This window comes from Labrus mixtus, chromosome 2, assembly GCF_963584025.1.
Source record: "Labrus mixtus chromosome 2, fLabMix1.1, whole genome shotgun sequence".
Classification (NCBI taxonomy): domain Eukaryota; kingdom Metazoa; phylum Chordata; class Actinopteri; order Labriformes; family Labridae; genus Labrus; species Labrus mixtus.
In genome coordinates this window covers 30,732,147-30,758,283 of record NC_083613.1, presented here as the reverse complement: position 1 = coordinate 30,758,283, position 26,137 = coordinate 30,732,147, and the positions used below count along the sequence as shown (strand labels likewise).

Below are 26,137 nucleotides of genomic sequence, written 5' to 3'. Positions count from 1 at the left end.
GTTAATGGAGGATCTATGTTTCTTTAATTGTTTAAAGGTCACATATTAAAGTCCTTTTCAGTGTCAGACCACGGCCCTCTGTGGAAGGGGATGGGGCGCGAGCTTTATTGCACATAGCCCTATTTTTTTTTACAGTGGAAAGGCAGACTCAGAGGGCAGAACAAACACCTAGTTGGGGGAGTGTCACCCACCTGGGGGAAGGGTTACTGCCCTTTGTGATGTCATGAAGCGAAAATCTCCAAACGGCTTGTTGAGCACACATTTTCTGAAAAGTGGAGCAATAAAAAAGATGGAGAGGATGGACTTTTCTCATCACTCGGGGGTTTGTAGACAGAATAGAGACACATGTTAGTGTTAGTGAAACATGGTAACGTGCATTGCACATAATATGTGACCTTTAAAGGAACAAAGTCAGTACCCTAAGAAGTTTATTTAAATCAACATTGTTCTTAAATGTAGATTTTTTAAAGTGTAGGTTACTTATTTGAATAAATGTTTTTCATTTGTTTGGTTTCAATGTTTAAAGATAACATGAATAACAAATTAAATACCTTGTCTTAGACAATTGTTGCATAAATCTGCTTTTGTTGTCTCATTCACTGACTTTGTAGGGGAATAAACAGGGTGGTGAAAGTCAGCAGTGTTCATCATTTTATTTTACATAAACAAAAACTTAACATTGAATCTTTGTCAAAGAAAACAACAAAAACAATAAAACAGTACGGAAACCTGTCATAATAATTTTAGTAAAAAATACATAATAATGATAATAATAAAATGATGATGCTGATGACAAAAATAATAAAAATAATGAAAATTATTATTGACATCATCATACTAATTATTATAATCATTACATTTTAAATCACTATTATTAGTAAACGAGGGACAAACATCACAATCATCACAAAAAGTGTAATCGAGCTCGGAGGTAAAGACTTTGTGTGAAGTTTGAAGTAGAGCTCGTGTGATGTCCGCTCAGTCAAAGCCAATCTATTTGTTCCGCTCATCGGCAACCAAGAACACAACTCTGGTGAAACATGCGTCTTCATCCTGAAAGGTAATCAGACACAGTAACATGAGTGTCATTAGTACAGAGTCTCTACTGCTGCAAAGATCTCTAATGGTTCTGAGACCATGAAAATCCAAGAAAGTCCTTACCTGATTCACTGTACTTTCCTCTCCCATGTCAGGTCTTCTCTCAGTCATTTGATCTTTTTCATCTGTAGAATCATAAATAAAAGGTTTCTTGTTAGACAACGACTTAATTCTTTCAATGATCCATCACAATAAATATGATTCATTTGTATTTAAGACGTTTCAAAATGTCTATAATTAACAGGTAAAAAGTGATTGTAGTGTATTTACCTGCATTCTGACTGCAGAGATAAACAAAAGTCAGGCACAGGAAGGTGGAGAGGACCGTGATGGCTGGACTGAACACCATCAACCAAGATACACCAGGCTCAACATGGAGCGGACCAATGGAGTCACCAGAGTCACTGGAGGCTAGATCAAATATAGAATGGATTTGGTTTTACCAATGGTGTGCATCACAGCATTCTGGGTAATTTATGTGCCTTAGTTTTTAAACTGTTCTCAGCTCGTGCCATCCACCACCCCTTCAACTAACCATCTCTGCCTTCACCTCAAGTACCATTCAATAAATAACGCTGAACTAAAACCATCTGTTTCTGTTATTTGGTCCCAGAATTACTCAACCTATCTATCAGTTTATCAATCTTAAACTTTAGTAAAGCCGACAGAGTGGCATTACTAAAAGTTGTGTCTGTTTCCATAGCCCTTTTCAGAGAGCAAGAGGACCATAATGAAGCTCCGCCCACTTTATCCCTTTAGACATTCATATTGATTTCCCTATGGCTCTATTGTCTGCGAATTCCAATTTCATTAAAGCGTTGACGGAGCGCCACATACACACACAAACACACATCACTGGGCTCTCCTGTTGGCTCAGCTGATCCCGTCTCGTCCCTGTACTGCTTCTGTTACTATCTCAGAAGAGAGGGGGATCCCTTCTTTCACTTCTTCAGCATATTACACCTCTGCAATATTCTTAATGAAGGGGAAACATCACAGGGACATTAACATTGTGAAATGAAACAGTGGTGTGAATCGGGCTCATCGAATGCTCAACGGGCCTCTGATAAAGTAGCTCAAAGTTACCCACTGTTAACAACTTTACACTTTAGCTGCTCGGCAGGAGAGCTCTGTCGCCACATCCTGTTACAGTGTACTTTCTGTACACTGTACTTTGCAGTTGACTAAATAAGAAGAAAAATAAAGATAAAAGCTGGAAGTTGAAATTATTTTAGGACTAGAAGTTTAAATCTCTCATAAGAAACTTAAATAAGATTTTTCATTTCAAGAGTTCCATTCATTCTTTTTTTTTTTTTTTACAAAGGAAGTTGCATGCTGCAGTGCTTCTCCTGTAAAAGTTTCAACAATGTTGTTGCTGGTTGCAGGCCCGCCCCGCAGAAATGGCTGGGCCCCTTAAAGGCCCAGTGAATTGAACCGTGCAGGATATGATTTTAATTCAAAGTATGCACATGCTATCAGTCCGGTTACGTTACATTAGCTCTCTCTGCCTGGCTCCCATCAGCCTCTGGAGCCTAAACTAAAATAAGTTTAACAAGTTCTTGTTGGGGATAAAAAATGCCCAAGCCAGCTCCCTCCTTTTCTTCTTCTTTCTTCTTTGGCATGCTTACTATGTGCATATCCTGGAATAGCTATTCTGACATAACGTAACAGTTAAAACATTTTTGCGCCCATGGAGGTTGGCGCTCCCCATGTGACTGGGCCCCAGAAAGCTTTCCCCTGTTATCCCCAACCTTGGCTTGTTGTCTCTTTTGTTTCTGCAGGTCTTATGAGTCAGTATTAATGACAGTCTGTTTCATAACCAGAGGAGCTTTACCTTTTGATATTCGTTATTTTAAATGTATGCATATTGTATTTCAACAAATCATCCCACATAAACACAACCCAGGATAGAAGTCAGAGCAGAATACTTACCAAGTAGCACCCGTGTTGTCATGTTGCCATATCTGTAAACATACACAGTCGTGATTTTTTCCTCTGCCAGCACCTTGAACCGCTCAGTTCCGCAGTAGTAGAGACCCTCATCAGAGCCTGTAACATTCATGATCAGCAGGTCATAGGAGTCAGTAGACTTGTTCTTCACGAAATGAAAACGAGGGAGAGGTTGCAAAACGCCGTGCACACTGCTGGTGTCTTTCCATGCATTGTATTTAAGTTTAAGAACAAGAGAAGGCTGGTTCTCATGAGAACAGTTCCTGTACCAAATGATGTAGACTCCAGGGGACAACTTGCAGTCACAGTAGAGCGTGATATTGTCTCCTGGTCTGACTGTCACCTCCATCAATGATGCAGAAATCCCATCATGGCTGAACGAAGCGACTCCTGCAATGCAAAAACAGCCACACACACACGGTTGAAATGTGTCCAGTGTAACGCGGACTAAATGCATCTCACCCAAAAACAAAGTGAAATTAAGTTTTTACCAAAAATCAGGAGAACAATGTGAGCAATAGTCAGCCAGTCCATTGTGTGATGTTGACCTGCAGACGGGTTTTTAAAGAAAAAGCAAAATGTGGTTTTCACTCACTGCTCTTTTTGCAGAAAGACCTGAAAGGCAGTTCCATGAAAGGAAGTGTATGTGGTGGCTGGTGACTGGTGGCTCTAGCTAAAGATGCTTTTTTTCTGTTGGTGTAATGCAATAGGAAGGTGTGAACAAAGTAAAGGTCAGAACACACCCACTGTGTTCGCACATCCAACAAAGGAGCCAGCTAGAGTTTGTATTTGTTTTTATGAACGGCTTGTGTTTTTGCTTGATGTTTTATGCAAACATTTTTTGTTAACTTTGTTTTAAAGAGGACATATTTTCCCCCTTCTCCACCTTTTCAAACAGTCCCCTGTGGTCTTAAATGAAACATCTGTGCTGTGCTTTGTTCAAAATATAACATAAATCAAGCACCAGAGGAGGTTTGTGACCCTGTATAAACCAGCTCTCTCAGAACGCTCTGTTTTGGTGTGTGTGTCTCTTTAAATGCAATGACCCCCCCTGAGTTTTCCCCGTAGACATCACTCCTCTGTAGAGAGAATAAAAATGTTAGACCTGTGCAAAAGTTTTGTTCTAAGCTGGGGGTGGAGTCAATGGGTGGAGCTACCAGGGGAGGGGAGGGAATTTTTTTTTTACCAGAATCCCACTGTGACGTCACAAGGAGAGCACATTTGAAACGGAGCATTTTTCTCTGTGTTGTAAGACTTATGCAGACCACAAACAAAGGACTGGATGGGTTTATTTCACATGTTGTGGGTCGGTAGACACTCAGGTTACTTAAATATGTGTTACACTGTAAAAGTTGATATTTCATAATATGTCTCCTTTAAAAAGATGATCTACAAATAAAGTTATTATAAATATTATATTATATTACTTTCAAAAGGTTAATCTTTACAGTGCATTTTTTTTTTTGCAATTAAAGACAGCCATCCATTATCTTTATCGCTTTTCCTGTTTGGGGTCGTGGGGTGCTGGAGCTGATCCCAGCTGTCATTGGACGAGAGGCGGGGGTACACCCTGAACTGATCACCTGTCAATCACAGGACTGATTTATAGACAGACATTCAGCCACACTAACATTGTTACTTACGGGCAATTTTTAGAGTAACCAATTAACCTAACGAGCATGTCTTTGGACTGTGGGAGGAAGCCGGAGTACCCAGAGTGAATGCATGCGTGCACGAGGAGAACATGTTAGCTCCACAGAGAGGCTCCTGTCTAAGAGGGTTTCGAACCAGGAGTCTACTCGCAGTGAGGATACACCGCTAACCACTGCACCACCCTGCAGCCCAATTAAATACCTGAATATTCTTATCAATAAACTACAAAAGCCCTCATACAATGTACGGGAAAAGCATATAGACTCTCTTTTAAACATGGACATAGTCTCAGTGACATCACCCAGTGGATGCAAAGCTGAAAATTATTTGAAAACAGTGAGCTTCAGATTCAGTTTGTTTGCTTAAAATGACTTTCTTTAATTCAAAAATGGAGTCAGTGCATTGCATTATTAATACATATTATGAAGGTCAAGTGGTCAGAGTTGATATTAAAAAAATCAGATACAACAAAGAAAAGTTGTTGGGACTAGTGGACATAAAAAAAAAACTCAGGACAAACTTCTTCATGTTTCCCTTTTGATTTGTTTGATACCTCTCATGTCCACTAGAGGTCAGGAGAGGAGTCGGCAGCTGATCACAGTGAGTACTGAGGCAGCGGTGATTTGCACCACAGCCTCAATGTTTGAACAATTTAGCAGGTAAATGTATTCGACTTTAGGATCATTTCAATTTCAATTGAGCAAAATTGTAAAATAAAAAAATAAAAAGAACAACTCTGGCCTCGTTCTCAACCTCTGAGTTATTTTTAGACTGACCACAGAGATGTTGTGCACTGAAATCTTCTGCAGGACACTGAGCTGCAGCTTCCGTTTGTCTGCATGTCAGGCTCTGCAGCTCTTTGTTGTCTCTGTGGGTTTCCTGTTCAAACGAACTCTCGGACCCCTGGGCGTTGTAGTGGTTTACTTCATTGCACAATCGTGAAACTGATAGCTGATTTCAAACACAAAGGATAGTGGAGAGAACAGAAAGAAATGATCACTGAGGATAATCATCACTCTTTCCAGTGTCAGAAGTCTTTGAATGGTCAGTCAAAACTCTGCCTTACAAATGGATTGCTCTGATTTATTACATAAAATATGATCACAGGATTCTCTGTACGTCAATAGGAAAAATGAAAAAAACAATAATGATCTGATGACGTACAGAGAAAATTATAAGATTAAAACTTTTGTCCCTTTTACCACATGGAGGAAAATACGAAATTAGATAAATTAGAAGCAACGTATCTTCTTGCTTGACGTTAAAGTTTTTGTGCTCATCATTCAATTTTAAATCAAAATAACATCTTTAAGGTTGTTTCATCAAACAGTAACAGTGAGATGAGATCCGATTTTTAAATCTAACAATGCTAATTTAAAAATATAAAAGAATTCAGCATTCAATATATGTACAATAATCTGAATTGCAGTGTATAATTTTTGGGCTTTTTGTGCCTTTATTGGAGAGACAGGACAGTGGATAGAGTTATCAAGGTCAGACAGAAAGAAAGAGAGAGAGAGGGGAATGACAAGCAGGACGGTAGCGTGGACGACAGCCTCTTTACATGGGGCGTGCAAACCAGCCAATCAGCCACCGGTGCCCCACTAAGATGAATTTGAATATGTTGTAAGTTGAGCAGGAAGCCCGTAACCAATGTGGTTCATAGATCTTAGCACATGCTCTCTCTGGATATTTGCAACCACTGGGTATACACATAGACTGTATAAAACAAGGACGTAGTCTTAGTGAGGTCACCCATAAAAATATTTAGTTCTCCCGTCAATAAAGGCATTTTAACAACAACTGTGTGTGTATATGACTTAAGGAGCTTTAGCAGCCAGACTCAAGTGGACACTAGAGGAATTGCAGTTTTTTCTGCCCTTTCTTCTGACATTTTTCAACACTTGAGGTCTCTCGGGTATAGTCAGGACTTAAGAATTCCTCGGATGATCCAAAATCCAGATTTGGGAAGTTGAATGGTGGATTTGAAGTGTCTAAAAATGTAAATTCTGGCTGGCGTTTTTTGTTTTGGATTTTGAAAATTTCCAAAAATCAGAGAATCGAAAAAGACCAAGTACTTTGAGTTTTCTGTTGTATCTGTCATCACAAGAAGTACACTGATTTACACAAGTCTTATCTGGTTTCCCGCATTAACAATCGTGGCTCAGTTGGTGGAGTCGGTCGTCTCTCACCCGGAAAGTTTGGTGTTCAATCCCCAGCTCCTGCAGCAACATGTCCGATGTGTGCTTGTTGCAATGCAAACTTTACCCATAATACTGGGATGAAAATGTATGCAACTAATAAAATGTGACCATTTTTATTGCCCAGAACTAATCTACATCAGTCAACATGGACAGAAACTAACTATTATGACCTGATAGCTCATTACATATTACCTGTGAGAAAAACAATCAAAACAAGAATAGAAGAAGTCAACGTGCTCTTGAGCTTCGTCTGCAGTTTACTGGTGTGTTTGTCCATCCTGCAGCCGGAACACGACTCGTGTTAAACACATGTCTTCATCCTGGACAGAGACAAAACATGTCTTACTTTGAGTTATTATTATGATGCGTCTTGTGCTCTGTTGTTATATCGTAAAATGTATTACTGCAATCAAAGGAATAATGATAAATTATACTGTGTTTGTTACCTGAGCTGATATTTCTCTGGTGTCAGTTCTTTCCTTCACCACTGGAGATTCTGCAGAAAGAATTCAACGCCATTGCTAAGCAGATCCCAACTTCACACATTACATTGTGTGCATGCATCGTGATCTTTAACGACTTTAACATGAAAAGAAGAGAAGAAGAAGAAGAAGAAGACGAGGCTTCAGGTACCTGTTCTCTGACTGAAGTGAAACACCAACACTAAGGAGATGAAGGAGGAGAGAATGGTGATGGCTGGAGTCAACGTCATCATCCAGGACACCCCACTGACGTCAGCTGCTGCAGAGACAGATCACACTTTGCTTTGACTCCTGCAGCCATTTTGAAAATATTTTCACCATCACTACAAAGTTTGAATTCTTCTTTTCTCTGGTTTATTATGCAGGGACAGATGCGGTATACATGGAGAACTGAAGGACAATTTTCAAATGCACTTCACAGCAGTATTTATAGCTAATGCTAATTTCTAATGCGTGTCCCTTCAATATAAAATACATAACATATATGATAAAAATATATGGAGAACATCCTTAGAGAGAGAGTTCATCTTTGTTACATTATCATTTTAAAATTATTGTAATTCTTTATTTTTTTCTCATTGATACAATTTGTCCATTTTAAATGTCATATCAGTACATGAAGCAAACATTGAAACAGGTTTATTCTTTGACTGATTAAGTATTTGAACAAATTTAAATAATAATGAATCACATTCAATGTGTTGCTGCTTTCTAGATCCTTAAATGCAATTATTTCCAAAAAACGGAGGTCGAAAAAAAGTGTAAAATGCTGCTGCTTTAAAAAGAAAAAAAACCTCACCACAGCTCAAGAGGTTTCTACGGAAGCCCTAAGCTGACACACATCATACATCTCCCTTTGCTGCTGCAAACTGCCTGCAGTTGCAGATTTTTTTTTATTCTGTGGAATCGTATTTTGTATTACTTGTAAATTGCAGCCGGACAGAGTCCAAGGGAAATTTCCCCGAGGGGACAATAGAGTATCTTATCTTATCAATATTTTTTTTACTCTCGTTTCCCGCATTAATGAGTACTTTTTGGAAGTTTTCTCAAACATATTGTGTCTTGTTTTCTCGTGATGATTACGGTAAATATTCTTTCTGGTGTAAATGTCGTAATCTTTTCCGTCTTCGCTGTGCACGAGTTATATTTGAAAATGATTTCGAGCCCGTCTCTAACTGTCCCAAATAAAGGCAGATTCATTTTATAGACTGGAGGAAATAAAAGCCCGGGCTGTTATTTGAAGTTTTAGGATACAATAGACTTTATTGTTCAGATTGTTTAGAATCAATCAGTAAAAACAATAGAACAAAAAAAAAAAACACATCAACACATAAACAAAAAGGCACAAACCAATGCAGAACAACACAACATATATTGCACATTACCCATAATGCATGCTTTGAGTAAGCATGAGAGATAAAGTAACAATATAAAAAGCATACAGGGACACCCTATTGCACACACAGCCTTATGAAACTTTATTCAGAACTTTGATTGACGTGGGGAGAACAGTTTTGCGGTATGTAGATGAATATATAAAAATAAACTAACCAGATTTGTTTCCGATTATGATCCTTGTTGTGACGTTGCCTAAGCTGTACATTTCTTGGGGAGCGATGTATCCGTCCTTCACCTCCACTCTTCGCTCGACGCTTCCACAGAAGTAGACGCCTTCGTCCGAAGCAGTGGCGTTGTGGATCAGCAGGTCGTAGGATCCAGAGGAAATATTTCTCACAAATTGAAAACGAGGGAAGACGGTCAGGACATCGGCCGCTTCGATCAATACACCACGTTTGGGTTTTAGGACGAGCGGAGGCTGGTTTATCATGAGAGCAGTTCCTGTACCACACGACGTGAACTCCAGTCGACGTCTGGCAGTCACAGTGAAGAGTGATGTCGTCTCCTTCTCTTACCGACACCTCCAGCGCTGGTCCGCCGGACACAACTGCAATGCAAACACAATCGTCAGAGCAGTTTGAAAAGTGGCACAACGATAACACGACGCGGTTCAAATCAAGAATTACCGAAGAGAACGAGCAGGAGGATGTGCAGCCCGTCCATGAGAAACCAAAGAGGTAAAAGGAAGTGAAACTAACGCACGGATATGACCCATAAAACAATGAACCATCAAAGGAAGGTTGCCTCTTTTTCTTCACTTCACTGTGGCTGCCCCGCTTTGCAACACTTTTTGTGTCAGTTCATCATCATCTCTCTACTCCTGGTTCCTGAGTCCTGGTCTCATCGTCATCTCCCATATATTGATCCAGGAAACCTGACGCTGTCCTGAAGAAACAGCTCCTGTAACACACCCAGATTGATGATCTATTTAATGTACAGTCAGAAACAGAGAGATCACAAGAATGAAAAACAAATAAGAATAACAAGCAGCATGTTGTGATGACAACTGCAAGATTGAACAAGAGTGAGTTTCCCTGCGCACGGGAAAATAAATCTTAAGTGTTGATTGGCAATTCAGGCACGACATTCATCTCTGTGGGTGATTCAGATGAGACAAAGGAGAAGCTAAGGTTAAGCTCAGAGCAGCATTGCTTAGTGAGATAAAAAAAAGAGTCCTTTGTGCAACGGTGATTTTCACTGTTTGAAATACTTCAGCAACTTTCCATTTTTAAAAGATGCAATAAGGTCAATTCACTTTTTGTCTCTTTTTGTCATCGCAATGGATGAAGACGAGTCTTTAAGAGTTACATAATGACACCGTAAAGGAAGATAAGGATGCACAGTAGAGGGGGAGAATAAAGATTTCTCTTGAGAGGAATCTTAAAGCTTGTATTTTCAACGGGAAAAAAATGACAGATCACATTCAAGACAGAGTTTTTCACTTCATATGATCTAAAGGAGAGAAGATGCAAGATGCAACAAAAGCAGAAATGTTCTTTATTTTAAATTCATTGTGGATTTGAATTGAATATAGTAGGATCTCCTGTTGAAAAAAACCTTTAATTAGCATATTTTAAAAAACATGTTGTCTGGTGTTTGATAAAAAAAAGATTTAAAAAAGAAAGTGAATTAAAAGGTCAATGAGATCCGGACATCAGTTAAAGCCACATATCAGTTCAAACATGGAAATGAAGTACACAACAAAAACGACGGTTAAGAAAAAGCCACGTGTTTACCTGATGTGTACTGTGCTGGGAAACCACCAACCTTTAGAAGAGTAAAAAAAAAAAAAAGAATAGCTCTCTGCTCGCCACAAACACACAAACACACATTCTCTGAAACAAAAGGTTTGATGTGTGTGAAGGAGAAAAACCTCCCTTTGAGTAAGAAACGGTTGGACTCTTTATGGTCTGGTTCAGCTCATTGGGGTTTACACTGTTAGCATTTACTCACTTCATCAATCAATCAGTCTGTATTTGTATAGCGCCAATTCATAACAAATGTTATTAACAAAGAGCATGCAGGTAAAAGACCTTACTCATTGCTATGTTTTTTTTTCAATTATGCTTTTTTTTTATTGTGTCGATTTTAACATACAGTACACCACAAATGCAAATCTCAAAGCAAGACAGAAAAAAAACAGACAACCAAACATGAAAACAAAACAAACAAGAAAAGAAAATATTATATATATCTATATATATCTATCTATCTATCTATATATATGTATAAAAATAAAACATAAATATATGTATAAATATATATATAAATAAAACATAAATAGAAAGAAAAAGGAATTCACTTACATCTTGGCAATACTTATTACAAATTTACTCATTGCTATGTTACAAAGATCATCCTGTCAGACGTAGTGTCACTGACTCAGTCGGTCAGTCAGTGGCTGCAGTTTGACATTAAAAACCAATTTCTTTTATCAGATTATCAGTCTTTGTTGTTACCCTTTGTACCTTTTGAAAATGTACAAAATACAAAACCAAATCATTACGTGTATTCGCTTTGATCGTTGTTCTCAAACTTTTCTGTCAGGCTCCTCTTTGGAAGAGAAAACATTTTGGCCCCACCAGTCATAAACAGTGACTAAAAGGTTCACTTGTCATCTTGGTTAATGCTATTAAATATTTTTTCTGCACTATTTTAACCCTGCAGAATGGTCCACATGTTATTGTGTTACATGACTAAGTTTTGTTAATTCACAAGAATGGCCGACAACAAGAACATTTAAACAGAATGTGATTTTTATTTCTGTGACACACGAGGGCGCCCCACACTTTGAAAAGCTGCACTATGGGGTTCGCTTCCATGATAACTTCATAAATATTATAAAACTGGTTCAATGTGTTTAAACGGCTGCCGGGGGGTAGGTGTCAGATAGAGTGAGTTTCATTTAGAAACAGGTTCTATTTACCAAAGATTTTCAACAATATCAGAATCAGCTTTATTGGCCAGGTAGGCTTACACACACAAGGAATTTTACTTCCATGAACTTCCATGATCTCTCTAAGTACAAAAGTACAGAATTACATATCAACAATAAACACAAAATAAGCAAAGACTGATATGTACAAGACTGAAAAAGATAACAGTGCAAAAGATGCTGAAGTAAACATGATAATAAAATAATTTAATTATGTGACAGGTGGGTTCATTTAATAAATCAATTTGAAGGTAAAAGAAAGCAAGCGAAGAATTATTTCATTAAAGCACAGTTTAAAGATGAACAATATTCAAGATGAACTTTATTGTCTCACAAAGTCAGAAATTTGTCTCTGGCTCTTCACCCGTGCTGCAGCCATAAAAAAGACAACAATCAACATCATTCACATCAAACATAAAACGATAATCATTATTACCGTATTGGTCCGAATATAAGACGGCCTTTTTCCCCATCGAAATAGGTCCGAAAAAGTCGGGTCGTCTTATATTCGGGGTCTAGTATTCAGAGCGCAGCTCTAATTGTTCGCCTGTCCCTTTAAATGTCAATACACATGACGCGCTCTTGGAGGAGCAGGGGAGCGATGACAGTAAGAGTGAACACAGCGGGGCGGAGGACGTGTGTGAGGAATAGGAGACATCGGAGGAGAAGTTTGGCGAGCTTTAGTTTAGTTAAAGATGTGGCCTGTATTTTCTCTGTTATTTAATAATATTTATAATATTGCTTGATTTGAATCAACATCGGTTCAAGTTTGGCGAGTTTTAGTTTAGCGGTAGTTTAGTTAAAAGTGTTGCCTGTATTTCCTCTGTTATTTAAAAATGTTAAAAACATGTTGATAATATTGCTTGATTGTTAATCGATTTTAATTTTGAATCATACTGTACATAGTTCGCCCTTGTGAAACACTTTGTTTTGAAAAGTGCCGTAGGCCTATACCAATTAATACGGTATGTTAATTATTATTTTAATTATTAATACAACAGGTGTTTAATTCAATGTGTTTTATTGTTATTTTCAAATAAAATTAAGTTCTTTAAAAAAATGTATTAATAAAAACAAGATCTGGTCTGCAAATCTTTTTTTCTAAATGTGAGTGTTGAAAAATGGGGGTCGTCTTATAATCAGGGTCGTCTTATATTCGGACCAATACGGTAAGTAAAAAAATAAAAAAATAAATAACATCAGGTTCTTAAAATACCAGTGCAAACACGAGAAATGATATTCCAGTATCGGTCTTGTCTTAATTTAAAGGTTTTATAGAAAAAGGATTTAAATTATATTTGAAACCTGTTCAGTCTACAACGCTGATCTGATCCCACACCAGAGAGCGATCATTGCCGTACTTTCAGATGAGTTAGCTAGCATGCTAACAGCTTTGAAGAGTTTATTAGAATTTTACAATAAAATATCTTAATTAATAAAAAATGGAGTTAAAGGCTTTATATGCGATTTTTCACACTTAAATGTCATAGAAATCAAGTATAGAGTACTTTTGTATACAGTAATGACTGTCTACAATGAGTGTAACACACCTTGCTGAAATGAAAAATGGTAAACATGTAGCCTTTAAAGGCTTAATATGTGATTCTTCACACTTAAATATAATATAAATCAAGTATCTCCTCTGAAAATAACTCTGTGAGTCATGACTGCCTACAATGGGTGTAACACCCGAGTCCCACTGTCTGTGATGTTTTCAGAGTTTTCAGAGTCCTATCTTCACTTTGTTTACATCGCCGGGACAGCCGGCTGACTCCTCCCCTCGTGTATAAAAGTTGTTTAATTGAGGGACTAGAGAAAAGAAGAATAACATACTGTACTCACTGCTTAACTGTGTTTCTAGATCACGCTCATTTCAGGTAAATTTACATGCAGTGTGAAGATACGAGCATAATAAAGATCGCTAGCATTAGCACGCTAACACAACAATGCAGCGCAAGTTGTTTTGGTTTCATGCTGGTGCTCAAGGGCGACATCTGCTGGATCAAAACATCGCATATAAAGCCTTTAACGTATTTTATATATTTTTATTTTGTTGAGTGGTTTTCCTCAAATATTTCCAACAGTTGTCAAAGCCAGAGAAATCGATCCGCTCTATCCGCTGTTCTGTCTCTCTAATAAAGGCACAAAAACAAATCTTTCCCGTTTACTTAATTTTTCAACAGCGGAGGTTGCCGGGTGATAATGACAGGATGTGGAACACATTTTGCCGCAGAGTTACAATACTCTAATCTAAGTTTAGAAGTCTGAATTGCTTTCTGTGCCAGTCGCTTCATGGCCTGATCCCTGTGAATCAAATGAGCATGCTCAGCTCTTTCTGTGTAACACTAAATTACCCTTATATCTGAACAAACAAGAGTATTGTACATTTTTTTTTTATAAATGTGTAAAGTACTGTTTCCATGTTCCTCTTTAAATTCTAGACGTATTGACGATAGAATAGGTGCTGAAGTCTGAACTCTGGGTTTTCTTTGGTCTCTGTGATGTCTGACGGATATTCAGAGCAGAGTAACACACATCTTCATCCTAAGAACGGACATCAATAAATATTAAACATGAACAAAACATATTACAAATACTACAGTAAAAAAAAACCTACAGTTGTCAAGTTCTATATCTGTATGAAAAGTGAAACAAGCTCAGACTTTAAATTACCTCATGCCCTCTTGTTTGGCCTCGGCTGTCAGGTCGTACCTCATCAGTTTTGGGTTTAAAAGCTGCAGACATCAAACAATATACACCATAACAACCAGCATTTTTTCAAGAGAAGCACTGGATAAACATTTAGCTCAAAAAGAGAACTGAGAAATGAAATGATGTGAGGAAGAAAAAGGACTGAGTTGAAAAGGGTACCTGTTTTCCGACAGAGGTGATAAACCAGAGCAGATGATAATAAAGAGGAGACGACAGCAAACGCTGGGCACAGAGAGAAGAGCAGCATCCAGCACACACTGCAGGGGGGCGATGGTGGTGGGCGCCTGCTGTACGCCTCACTGGAGTCTGCACAGAACACAAAGTTGTGCCATTTAACTCTGCAAGTGTGTCGCTTTGATGTAAGAAGAGGCACATTTTCCTTTTTGAACAATGGCCAATGATCCGACTGAATACGTTCACCAGTGTAAAGGAGTCCATTCAGAACAGAATACTTACTGAATACGACCCTCGTTGTCATGTTGCCGTGTTTGTAAACCGTCTCTTTAGTGATTTTCTCCTTGTCCAGCACCTTGACCTGCTCAGTTCCACAGTAGTAGAGGCCCAGATCAGAATCAGTGATATTCACAATCAGCAGGTCGTAGGATTCAGACGACTGGTTGTTCACAAAGCGGAAGCGAGGGAGAGGATTCAGAATACCCGAATCATCAAGGCTGATTTTCATTGCTTCAAGCATTAGTTTTAGGACAAGCGAAGGCTGGTTCTCATGAGAACAGTTCCTGTACCACACGATAAATTCCCCGGTGGACTTTTTGCAGTCACAGTAGAGAGTGGTGTTGTCTCCTGGTCTGACCTTCACCTCTGAGACCGATCCCGAAATACACCTGAGCCATCCAACTCCTTGAATACAAACAAATCAATGAAGCAGATTGAAGAGTTTCTGAAGTAACAATATCTTGTAAGACAGAGAGAAAAAACTGTCTTTATATAAATATCATGCTTGATAACATAAGTAAAAAAACATACCCTGGAGAATGACCAGGAAAACACGCAGACCCTCCATGTGCGACGATGACCTGTTGTTGAAAGGCAAAGAAACATGTTTAAGAGCGGATGTCATACCCCGCACAGAGTTTTCCGTTAAAGGAAATGTAAGACGTGATTGGGTGGTTACTCTAAATGGAACAATTTCTGTTGTGGTTGCTTTTTTGTATTGGTGAGCAATGCAAAGTGACAGTTGAAGTGAAGACATTAACCTAATTTTCATCAGAGCTTTTTGATCTAATTACTGAAAGGAAAGAAGAAAATGTGGCTGGAGAAATGTGTGGTTTAAATCAGCTATTTTATCTTTTATTTTTTTTTTTCACGTTTCTGTTTATCATTTTAAATGAATTTGTATTGTGTTTGTTTATCTTTGCCTTCTGTAAAGCACATTGAGTTTACATTTGTATGAAATGTTCTATACAAATAAAATTGAATTGAATTGAAAAAATTCAGTTCAGATGTTTTTGCATGCGTGAAAACACTACTACTTGTTACTCCAATTAATCAGATAAAGTTAATACAGTAAGAGAATTAGAAAGGCCCAATGTTGCTAAATTATGTCAAGCTAAAAACTCCTTACAGGTTCAGTCCTTGCATCAAAGGCCTCCTACACCAACATCTGGAAGGTAAAAAAAAAAAAGGTGGGCTCAATATTTCTAGATTCGGGTTTTACGGTTAAATACTGTATAACTCCACCAGATGTATTGTAAGTAGTTGTGTTTTAAACAGACACCTGCATCTCTTTGCTTACATATCACTCATTGATGTGAAGTGATTTGATGTGTTCCACCGTGTGGTTGAGCTTCAACATCTTTGTCAGGCCCTTAATCTGCATGTTCAATCTGTCTGCAAGATAAGATCTGTAGTCGTACAAGGGGCTGTTTTTCACTGTGGGTTTCCTGTGAAGCTCACTGATCACACAGAAAACAGGATGGTCGATGGTCTTTAATGTCAGCTCTTAAATGTCTCTGAACAAGCGTTGCGGGGGAATTCTAAAGGCCTGCATGTAAGATAGTGAAACATAATGAAGCCTTAAAACGAGCTGCGTTAATACTGTAAGCCAGCTTCTTTAAAAGTAAGCTACGTCTATCATGTGCTCTCTACCTCATGCTAAACTTAGCTACATCTGGCAGGCAGCTGCTAACAAGCAGAAGGTTTGCAAAGCTCAAACATGTTTCATGCAGGTTTTTTTTCATTTTTTTTTCAAGTGCACCTCTCCCTCTCCAACCAATAGCTCTGCCATCATGTGGGGGGACGAGAGATAGGGTGTCCAATCAGGGTCACTGTATGTAGAGACATAGTGGTGAAGTGTCATCGCAAGAGCACAGCTGCAGGAGATACAACAGACTTAATGAACCAATAGAAATTACTTTTGTGGTCCAAAATTATTCAAAGAAATGAGACCCGAATCAACTTTGGGCTGCATGTCAGAGTGGAAATCAGTCGTACAAAAGGCTGCACTTGATCAGAAACCTAAGGGAGGGATGGGGGAGGCGGGTAGGAGGGGAGTTTTGCACTGGTCTAAGAGAACAGTGCTGGAGTATGACATCTACGGGATCGAAAGTCACATCATTTACAACTTTAATGATGACCTAGGTCCATCCATCCAACCGGACATCCGTCCGTCCATCTATCTGTCCTACGTCGGTTCATGGTTGCAGCAGGCGAAGTTAGTCAACCCAGAATTCCCTCTCCCCGGCCCACTACGCTTATTTACCTAGTAAAATGAGACCCCTGGAGTCCCCTGAAGCAACAGGTTATAATGATGTAACATTATCAAATGAAATAAGACAATGCTTGACAACATACCCTTTCTGTCTAAAACACTTTCCTCACTGACTTGGCCTCCATCCAGCCACTATAAAAGGCCTGACTGATAAAGATTTCCTCTGTGGCAGGCTGGTGAGACCACTGAGACCAAACAGAATCAGGGCGGTCTTAACATCTTTGATCTCGCTGTGATAGAACTTCCTAGGATCCTTTGAGCTCTCTTAGTTTGAGGAACACTACTGTACGATCTCAACACTTCAATCAATGCTTGACTTTTATTTATTTTCTGAGTGTCAGTTAAAACAAAATGCATCTTAACCTCATTTTGAGCCAAAAAAATTGCGTATTAAATTGAAAAAAAAACGTTTTTAATGCATAAAAAACATTAACATGATGATGTAAGACATTTTACCTTCATAATAGGGTATTTAGTGGGGAATAATAGCAAGATAAAAAGTAAAAATGGAAAGAAGAAGAAGATACGTTTTTAATCCTTCAAGGGGAGTGTTGCGAGGAAGGGTGCCTTGCTATTGACAGTTGTCAGGAAGTGAACTGTCACCTCTCCAGCTACCAGACCAATTTCCAGACTTTGTCCGCACAGGGACTTGAACTGCGGCCCTCCAGTTCCCAATCAAAGTCCATGCAGACTGAGCTACTGCCGACCCCAGAATGAAAAAGCATTACATATTTCATTTAATTACATGGGATTCTGGTAACACTTTAAATTAAGGGCACAATATATGACCTTACTTTAAAGTGCTACTGGAATTCCTTGGAAGGTTATTTGACTTAGAAGTACATCCCTAAGTTGTTTAAAACATTGCAATTGGCCAGATCTAGAGGCCAAACATGGCTGATTTGTTTCGTTTGAAATGAACTGTCATTAATGCTTGAGAGAAATAAACAGATCCTGTAAGGATACAGTGCACTTTGATAATAATGAAACTTAAATATAAGAATAAAAAAAAAAAGAGAAACTACAGAATGCCAGTATAGCGTAGTGGTTATTGTGCATGCACCATGCATGAGACTGTAGTCCTCCAAGCGGGTGGCCTGCCATTCCCCTCTCTCTCTCCCTGATTTATGACTCTATCCACTGTCCTGTCTATAAAATAAGGTCACAGAAAGCCCAAAAATAAACCTTAAGAGAAACTAAAACTGGCTAATGCACTCAGACAAGTAACACATCTGAATGTTTTGTTTTCATTTCACATGTAGCATTGCAGCATACAGTAGTTGACAGATAGTTGATCAGCATTCAGGACAGGAAAACAGAAAATGCACACTTTGAGACTGACGATCAAACATTAGGAACCATGGCTTGAAAATGTGACTGTCTCCTCAAAGCAATCAAACGTTACATGGCTACACAACGAGAGATCGACTGAAACATGCCGACCAATATGGGTTTGACCAGCGGATTAAAGAAGTCTGGGCCATTATTAGTCCTGTTAATTATTCATCAGCATTAATGATGGCACCATTAAATTAAGCAGTGCCAGGAAGTCAGCCCGCGCAAGACCAAAGTTGTGGTAAAAAATAGATTGTAGTTATACATAATGCAGACAATGGTTTTTCTATCAACGGCTCGGGCTGTCTGTGATCGATAGTATCGGGGCAGCAGTTGCTCAGTCTGTTGGGACTTGGGTTGGGAACCCTTACGGACCAAGTCTGGAAATTGGTCTGGTAGCTGGAGAGGTGCCAGGTCACATTCTGAGTACTGCCAAGCCCCTTGAGCAAGGCACCAAACCCCAAACTGCTTGGGTGCTCGTTCATGTGCAGCCGCTCACTCTGACATCTCTTCAATAGTGCATATCCTTAGGATGCTGTCTGAGCATGGGTGTGATTTCAGCCTATGTGTGTATAGCATGTCTCAACAACAGCGTAAGAGTAATTTATCCACATGGGATTAATAAAGGAACTACTGAAGCTTTGGAAAACTATTTTACTCAAAAAGCTGCGAGAAAGCAAGAAAGAGAGAGAGAGAGAGAGAGAGAGAGAGAGAGAGAGAGAGAGAGAGCGCATTGGTCCATTCAAATTCACAAGAAGGCAAATACTCACGTTTCTCCAGTCCATTTGGTTTCCAAAAAAGAAACAAAAGTTATTTTTTTCAAATCAGACAGCAGAGGAACCATCAACAGCAAAAACACATCACAGTCTTGAGGGGGTTTCATGATGATGAGACAACATGTAGGATACGTCTTTTTCTTGGTCAGGACCTGAAGTGCTTGAACTTGGTAACAACTGTTTTTAAAATTACATTTACAAGGACCTGAAGTGGCCAAGAATAAATACACAAGTACAGGGGGGTCGGCATAGATAAAAAAGGTGTTTCATGATTGAACATACAAAATATAAAATAGATAAACAGTAATGGCTAGACTGAACCTATCTGGTTGAAAACCTAATATCTCCACTAGAGGTCAGCAGAGTTCAACTGGAGGTCACACCATCATCTTATATTCACCTGAATAGTGTTGACCAGTATATCATAAATTATTCATGTTTTAACACAAAATGAATTTTAGATTGAGACATGTTGATGCAGAGACAGAATATCCACTGAACGTGTGCCACACTCTGCTTCATAAGTGCAACCAGAGCTGACCTCATTTGATCTGACAAAAGTAGGATGTGGTCACCCATATGACATAGATTCAGAAATAAACGACGTGTCTAAATGTAGCTGAGGTTTCTGCAGAGCAGTTCAATGTCCAACTGAGATTTCGCTTGACTTTGGTCTCCACATGCTTCAACATCATCTTGCTAAATGACTGACCACTGTTATCAGAAAGTGACTCGACTACTACGCTGTGAACAGTTTGTCCTAGCGAGCAGACCACTTTTCTGCAGCAGCAGAGTGTCTACGGTTGCATGTGGGTCTGTTCGTCACTGTGGGTTTCCTGTGAGCCTATCTGCTTATTCTTGGAAATGGTCGGTGGAGTGTATATCGTCAGGTGTCTAACCAGAGATAAAAACAGGAAATTGTCTTAAAATAGCTTATGTGAAACAATACTCACTACTCACTACTATAATGAACTGTTGTGGATCAGTTTTAACAACAAAAACATGAATCTATTTGTTTATGCCAACCAACCAACCAACCAACCAACCAACCAACCAACCAACCAACCAACCCAACCACTCATCCATCCATCCATTCAACCATCCACAATCATAGGGATGCAAAAATACCTTGGGATACAATTTAATACAACATACAATGCAAATATGGACAATTTAAATCAATGAGATTACCTGCAGAAAAGGCCATCTGCTTTTTGTCTTTAGTACAATACAATACTACTATTCTATTGGGAAAAAACGCAGAAGTGAGTGCTGCACTGGGTCAAAAAACAAAATAAATATAGAAAAAATCAGGTGCTCTTCAGGAACAGGGGACAATAGTTAATAATACGAATAGTTAATAAAAAATAAATAGGGAGGAATAGTTAATAAAAAAGTTTGACTGTCCTGATTAGAAGAGAAAAAGTGTGGAGAGGCAGTCTTAAACTGATAGTCCGACGCACTCTGATAGCATATAAAAATCCTTTACAGGGATTGTCAACGCGTTTCGACTCTGCTGAGTCTTCGTCAGGACATAATTGATAAAGATGAGACTGGTGCTTAAATAGGGTGTCATGTGACGTCATGGTCTCATGATACATTACAAACATCTGATGAAGATGTAAACAAACACAGCAACTCACATATTATGACACAAAAATATTTCAGAACTTGTTTAAGTACGGTAGGATGCCATGAAAGAATAACTTCAGTGCAAAGCACACACATACAACGTTACAAAGTTACAAAATCGTCAGAGACGATGCATATATAATTAAATAAAAGCAAAGTGGAAGAATAAAAGTTCAACCTATGGGTGTAAAAAAAGTGGAGGAGGACATTTTTATGCCAAAATTGAGTGCATTGAGAAGAGGAGGAGGGTCTTGTCGCCTGACAGAAGCTACTGGCGTCCTGCACAACGCTACTGGGAGCCTGTATTGTTAGCCTTAAAAGCTCATCACATCCTCAAGGTGTTGATTGCAGAATATGTGCTGAAGTCAGAACTCTGTGTTTTCATCCTCTCTGTTCTTCGTGGTGCGTTACGGATTTCCAGAGCAGCATAACACACATCTTCATCCTGAGAGTTAAAATACGCTCTTTAGGACAATGAACATGTTCACATGGAACAGCATGATTTGTTATAATTCCACTGCTACAAATCTTTTGTGTAATTACTGTCACACTTCAACTTTACAGTATATTTCAACAGTGATGGAAGGTCATAATGTTCATTACCTGCAGGTTTCCTCCCGTTTGGCGTCTGGTGTCTGGGAGTTTCTCATTAACTTGATGTTTAGCTGCAGAAATGGGTACATCATTTAAGTCACACAACACAACACATATCTCATAACACACCTAAGAAAAAGGTACGTTGAATCAGTATTATCTTAAGAAATGTGAAGTTATAATTTAGAAATTAAATACAGTTCAAAATCAAAGCAAAAGACTGAAAGGAAATAATTTGTGGATAAAATAAGACAAATAAATAAGTTACCTTTTTTCAGACAGAGGCAATACGCTAGCAGAAATGAGAGGAGGGAGGAGAGAACTGCAGAAGCTGCACACACAGAGATCAGCAGTTTCCAGCACACACAACAGCTGTCACAGGGTTTGAGATGGTCCGAGAATTGAACGGTGGAGTCTGGATCAAACACAACGTTTTCAGTTAGCTCTCTGATTAAAATCATCCCTGATATTTGTATATTCACATATATTAGCTTTTCCACAACCCCCTGAATTCTCGATACCATCAGGCATAAATGCAAAGTTTGGTTTAAAATGAATCTGGGCACCAATACATTTCAATTATTATCTTTTCATCCAATTGATCAATCAAAATTCTCTCAGTTACAGTATCGTTTGATTTAAGCATTCTCTCATGGTATATCCAGCTGAGTGGTTGTACAGCCTCTAATGCAGAACTGGGTATTTGCAAGTATGCACACGATGCATGGTTTAGATATCATAAACAACAAGCCCCACCCAAAATTATCAAGTAACAATAACAACTAACAACAGTGATGTGCTAGCAGAAAGTTTATTGTTTGACAAAGCGAGCCAAATATCTGCAATCAGTTTATTTCCACCACTAATCGTTAATCTGTTAATCCTGATGCCATTAAGGTCCAAAATGAATGCATTAATTATTTTGAATTGCTTGTCATTTTGTCCCTTTCGACACACCGTAGTTAATCCACCGTAGTGTCTTCCTGCCTACGCAGTGTTGGAGATACAAGACACCGAAGCGCAGTTGAATGGCTCAATTCACTTTAAAAAAAAAAAAACCTCAACCTCCCAGACAGCTCGGTTGAGTTTGATTTCACTCTTTTTTTTTGTGTGTGTGTTCGCTTTAGCTATTTCAATTAACTTTTCAATCTGTAGCAAGTTCCTTTTGTCGTGATTAAATTCATGTTGTAACTTTCCATCTACTGGAAGTTCATTTTTTTGTTTTCAAAAATAAAAAAGTAAACTGATTTTAAATGTAAAATATTGGAAATTCAAACATGCGCTTAAAACGTGATTGAATGGGATCAAATGTTGAAATTCAGCAATTAATCGCTTTTAAAAACATGAATCATTGGGGCGCTGGTGGCGCAGTGGTTAGTGCGCGCGCCCCATGTATGGAGGCTGTCGTCTCAAGCGGGTGGCCCAGGCTCACATCCCACCTGTGGCCTCTTTCCCACATGTCATTTCCCACTCTCTCTCTCCCTGATTTCCAACTCTATCCACTGTCCTATCTATCTATTAAAAAAAGCCCAAAAATAAATCTTAAAAAAAAAATATATATATATTAATCATTTAATTTCATTTATAATGTTTGTTTTGGATGTTTTCTTTGTGTTGGGCAAGAGTAAAGTATATGTTCTGGAATCAGTATCAGGAGGGACCAGTTGTATCAGAATATCTGTAATATTCACTCACATTAGAAGAAATGATTTAAATATAGGAAATTAGTTCAGAAAGCAGGAAGTGCAACAGAAACCCTGCCATGTTTTCTCGAGAGCAAAATTGAAGTTACAATAAATATTGGGGTTTTGGGTTTGTTTGTTCACTTGTGATGAGGTCCTTAAACAGCTTTAATGCATCACTATTTCTCTCCTGATACGCTGTACTGCTCTAGCGCCAACCTTCACTTCAGCAAATATGACAGAAGATATATCTTGTTTCTGAACTGTGGCATTCAATGACTCGTCTATTTTGTCCTTTCAAGTCTGCATTCATGTAAGACCAAGATTTGTTACTGTGAGGGTTTGTTAGAAAAACTGTTAACTGGCATTACAAAAAAGTGATAACTTACTTAATATGATCCTTGTGACATTTCCATAGGTGTAAACGGGTCTATGAGTGATTCTATCTGTATCTTCTACCTTCGTCTCTTCAGTTCCACAGTAGTAGAGGCCCTCTTCGGACCCAGTGATGTTCATGATCGTAGGATTCAGAGGACTGGTTTCTCACCGTGTGATAATGGGGGAAAGGATTCCCAAGATTCTCAAATAGTCGATTGTTTCCAGAGTTTAAGACTGACCAAAATATTGTTCTCAGAAAAAGTGAAGGCTGGTTCTCATGAGAACAGTTCCTGTACCACACGATGTAAACTCCAGTTGATGTTTTGCAGTCACAGTAGAGAATGATGTTGTCTCCTGGTCTGACCGTCACCTTCAACTCTGATCCACAAATACAGTCAGGACTCAAGGAAACCACTGCTGGAATTCAAACAAGATCATAACAGCAGTTTAAAATGTGCACAGCTAAACAGGAAGACAAAATGACAAGGGCACTAGAACGTTAGTATTCTTCTTTTAATGTAAAAACATCTTGTATTAAATCATCCAAACTATTAATCAAAAGAATTACCTGAGACCAGGAGCAGAACAACGTGACGGCCCTCCATGAGTGACGAGGTCTGAGATGTGAAGACAGAGACACAGGTCTCACTGACATCACACCCGTATAGATGTTTCCATTAAAGGAAGCAGACGCTGTGATCGGTCAGTGAGGTGAAACTTTTTTTTTTTTTTCTGTAGATGTCACCCAATGTGACATTTTGTGTTGCTTGGGTTGAAATGATGTTCAGGTTAATCATGTTGTTTGAGTTTCTATTTTGTTCTGTAAAAAATGTCTGCCACGAGGTACCAATCTGATGAACCAATCACATCTCACTGTCTCCCTGCTCGTTCTATACCCCTTGTGTGCACTAGCCCAAACTCAAAGCACATCACCGATGACGGAGTTTATACTGAAAGTTTGTTGTTGGCCGTTGTTGTGAGTAGTAAAATAGTCAGGTTTTTTAAAATATGTATTCTGATAAAGTTTAGTGTTTACTTACCGCTGAATGAGACATGAGACGACGTAGTTTCTACACAATACAAGTGATGAGCTGAGGTCCGCTTCTGGAGCAACGGCGCTCGTGCATGTAAGTGAGGGGCGTGTCTTCTGAGGGAGCACAGAGGAGGGGGGGTGGATGCAGACGGATGCTACTTTCAAATTCAGGCTAGTTTTCGAAAATTACCAACCCTGCCTTTAAGCTCTGTTCAGACTGCTACATGTACGCCCCTGTGACGTTGCTTTCAATCTGAATGTTGTGGAGGTGCAATGGGACGGGATCTAACGGGATCAGCGGAGCCAGCGGGGGAGCACAGCGCTGTGTGTGTGTGTGTGTGCATGTCTGACTGTGTGTGTATGTGAAGCTCCTGTTGTGCTGTGCTTGTGCAACGCCGAAAAGAAAAGTGAATTCACAGACTGGCACCCCAATATCACGCTGTCACAGAATCAATATGAATGCACAAAGACGTGATGAAGGCTGAGCTTAGTTACGGCTCTTTAGTGAAAAAGCTTCAGTACTTTATACGTACTGATCGTTCTCAGAGACAGTGTCAGACTCACAATCTCTATTTTTTGCAACCCTTGGATTTGCTTTGTGCGCATGTGCTTGGGTCTTCTTCAGTCACTGTCTCTCTTCCCACCATGAAGTGTGAACCTTGACAACGAAGCTGTGAACTAACCTGCAGCTTCAGTTTGCCTGTGTGATGAGCTGTGCCGTCGTATGAGGGGCTTTTTTGTCAGTGTGGGTTTCCTGTGAGCCGGACTGATGTCAAGGTGCTACAATATGTGTTGCAAGTTGACTTTGTTGTTCACTCTTTGTTTTCATGGGATGTCTTGCAAACATTGGGTCAGGGTCTTGAAGAAGCTATAAGAAAATGTTACAGTATCTGTCTTGTGTTGCTAACTTTTGTATGTATTCCCTTTACACAAAAAAGAGGCTAAAGGTTTTAGTATCTTTAACAGAATCAGCGCCAACACAATTGATACTTGTATTGCATCAGACTGCACGGGCAAAGCAGCATGGTTGATGGTTAGCTTGAGATAAAAACAGGAAATTGCCTGAGAACAGTCTAGATTCAGACCAGCAGCCATCACAAACTTTATGAAATTGATCTCAATTAAGAATATAAAGATTCTGAAGATGAAGTGTAATCAACCACGACAAACACTTATGAGATTGTTCTTCATTTCTGATTTTTACGGCTCCTTTTATTTTCAAAAGTCATCTCAGTGGCACAAGGAAATAAGACCACATGACGCATATTTTCCGTGATGAATGTTGTGGTTAATACAGCCAACAATGTTTGAACTATGCCATGACAGAATGGTCTATATATATCAACATTATAAAATTTGTTTTTTTTGTTCCTCTGGTCTGAGGCCTGTTACATCCTAGATGCATTAATAGCAGAATAGGTGCAGAAGTCAGAAGTCTGCGGTTCCTTCTTCTTCTTTGGTCTCTTTGATTTCTGGCGGATTTCCACAGCAGCATAGCACACATCGTCATCCTAAGATTGGATATTTGTCATTTAGAAGCCCAACTT

General features: G+C 38.9%; 2 protein-coding genes across 4 annotated transcripts in view; both read right to left on the bottom strand.

Moving 5' to 3' along the window:
• Window positions 1–284: 284 nt before the first annotated feature.
• The window catches only part of LOC132992070 (uncharacterized), a 30,316-nt gene continuing 4,463 nt past the window's right edge, over window positions 285–26,137 (bottom strand). The window contains exons 3-5 of one of the 3 annotated variants that reach the window (XM_061061203.1): window positions 1,369–1,509; window positions 1,162–1,223; window positions 285–1,053 (exon numbers count right to left, since the gene is read on the bottom strand). In XM_061061203.1, coding sequence (XP_060917186.1) covers window positions 994–1,053; window positions 1,162–1,223; window positions 1,369–1,509 — 263 coding nt within the window. In that variant the 3' untranslated portion in view covers window positions 285–993. Of the gene's footprint in view, window positions 1,224–1,368; window positions 1,510–25,534; window positions 26,102–26,137 lie in introns of those variants that run through there. The other 2 variants (XM_061061184.1, XM_061061194.1) reach the window with 2 other exon arrangements.
• On the bottom strand, window positions 13,343–15,524 carry LOC132992051 (uncharacterized). Its single transcript, XM_061061152.1, has 5 exons — window positions 15,417–15,524; window positions 14,889–15,290; window positions 14,592–14,738; window positions 14,394–14,455; window positions 13,343–14,264 (listed from the first exon to the last, which is right to left on the bottom strand). Exons 1-5 carry the CDS (start codon window positions 15,508–15,510, stop codon window positions 14,151–14,153), a joined length of 819 nt encoding a protein of 272 aa, XP_060917135.1. The 5' UTR covers window positions 15,511–15,524; the 3' UTR covers window positions 13,343–14,150.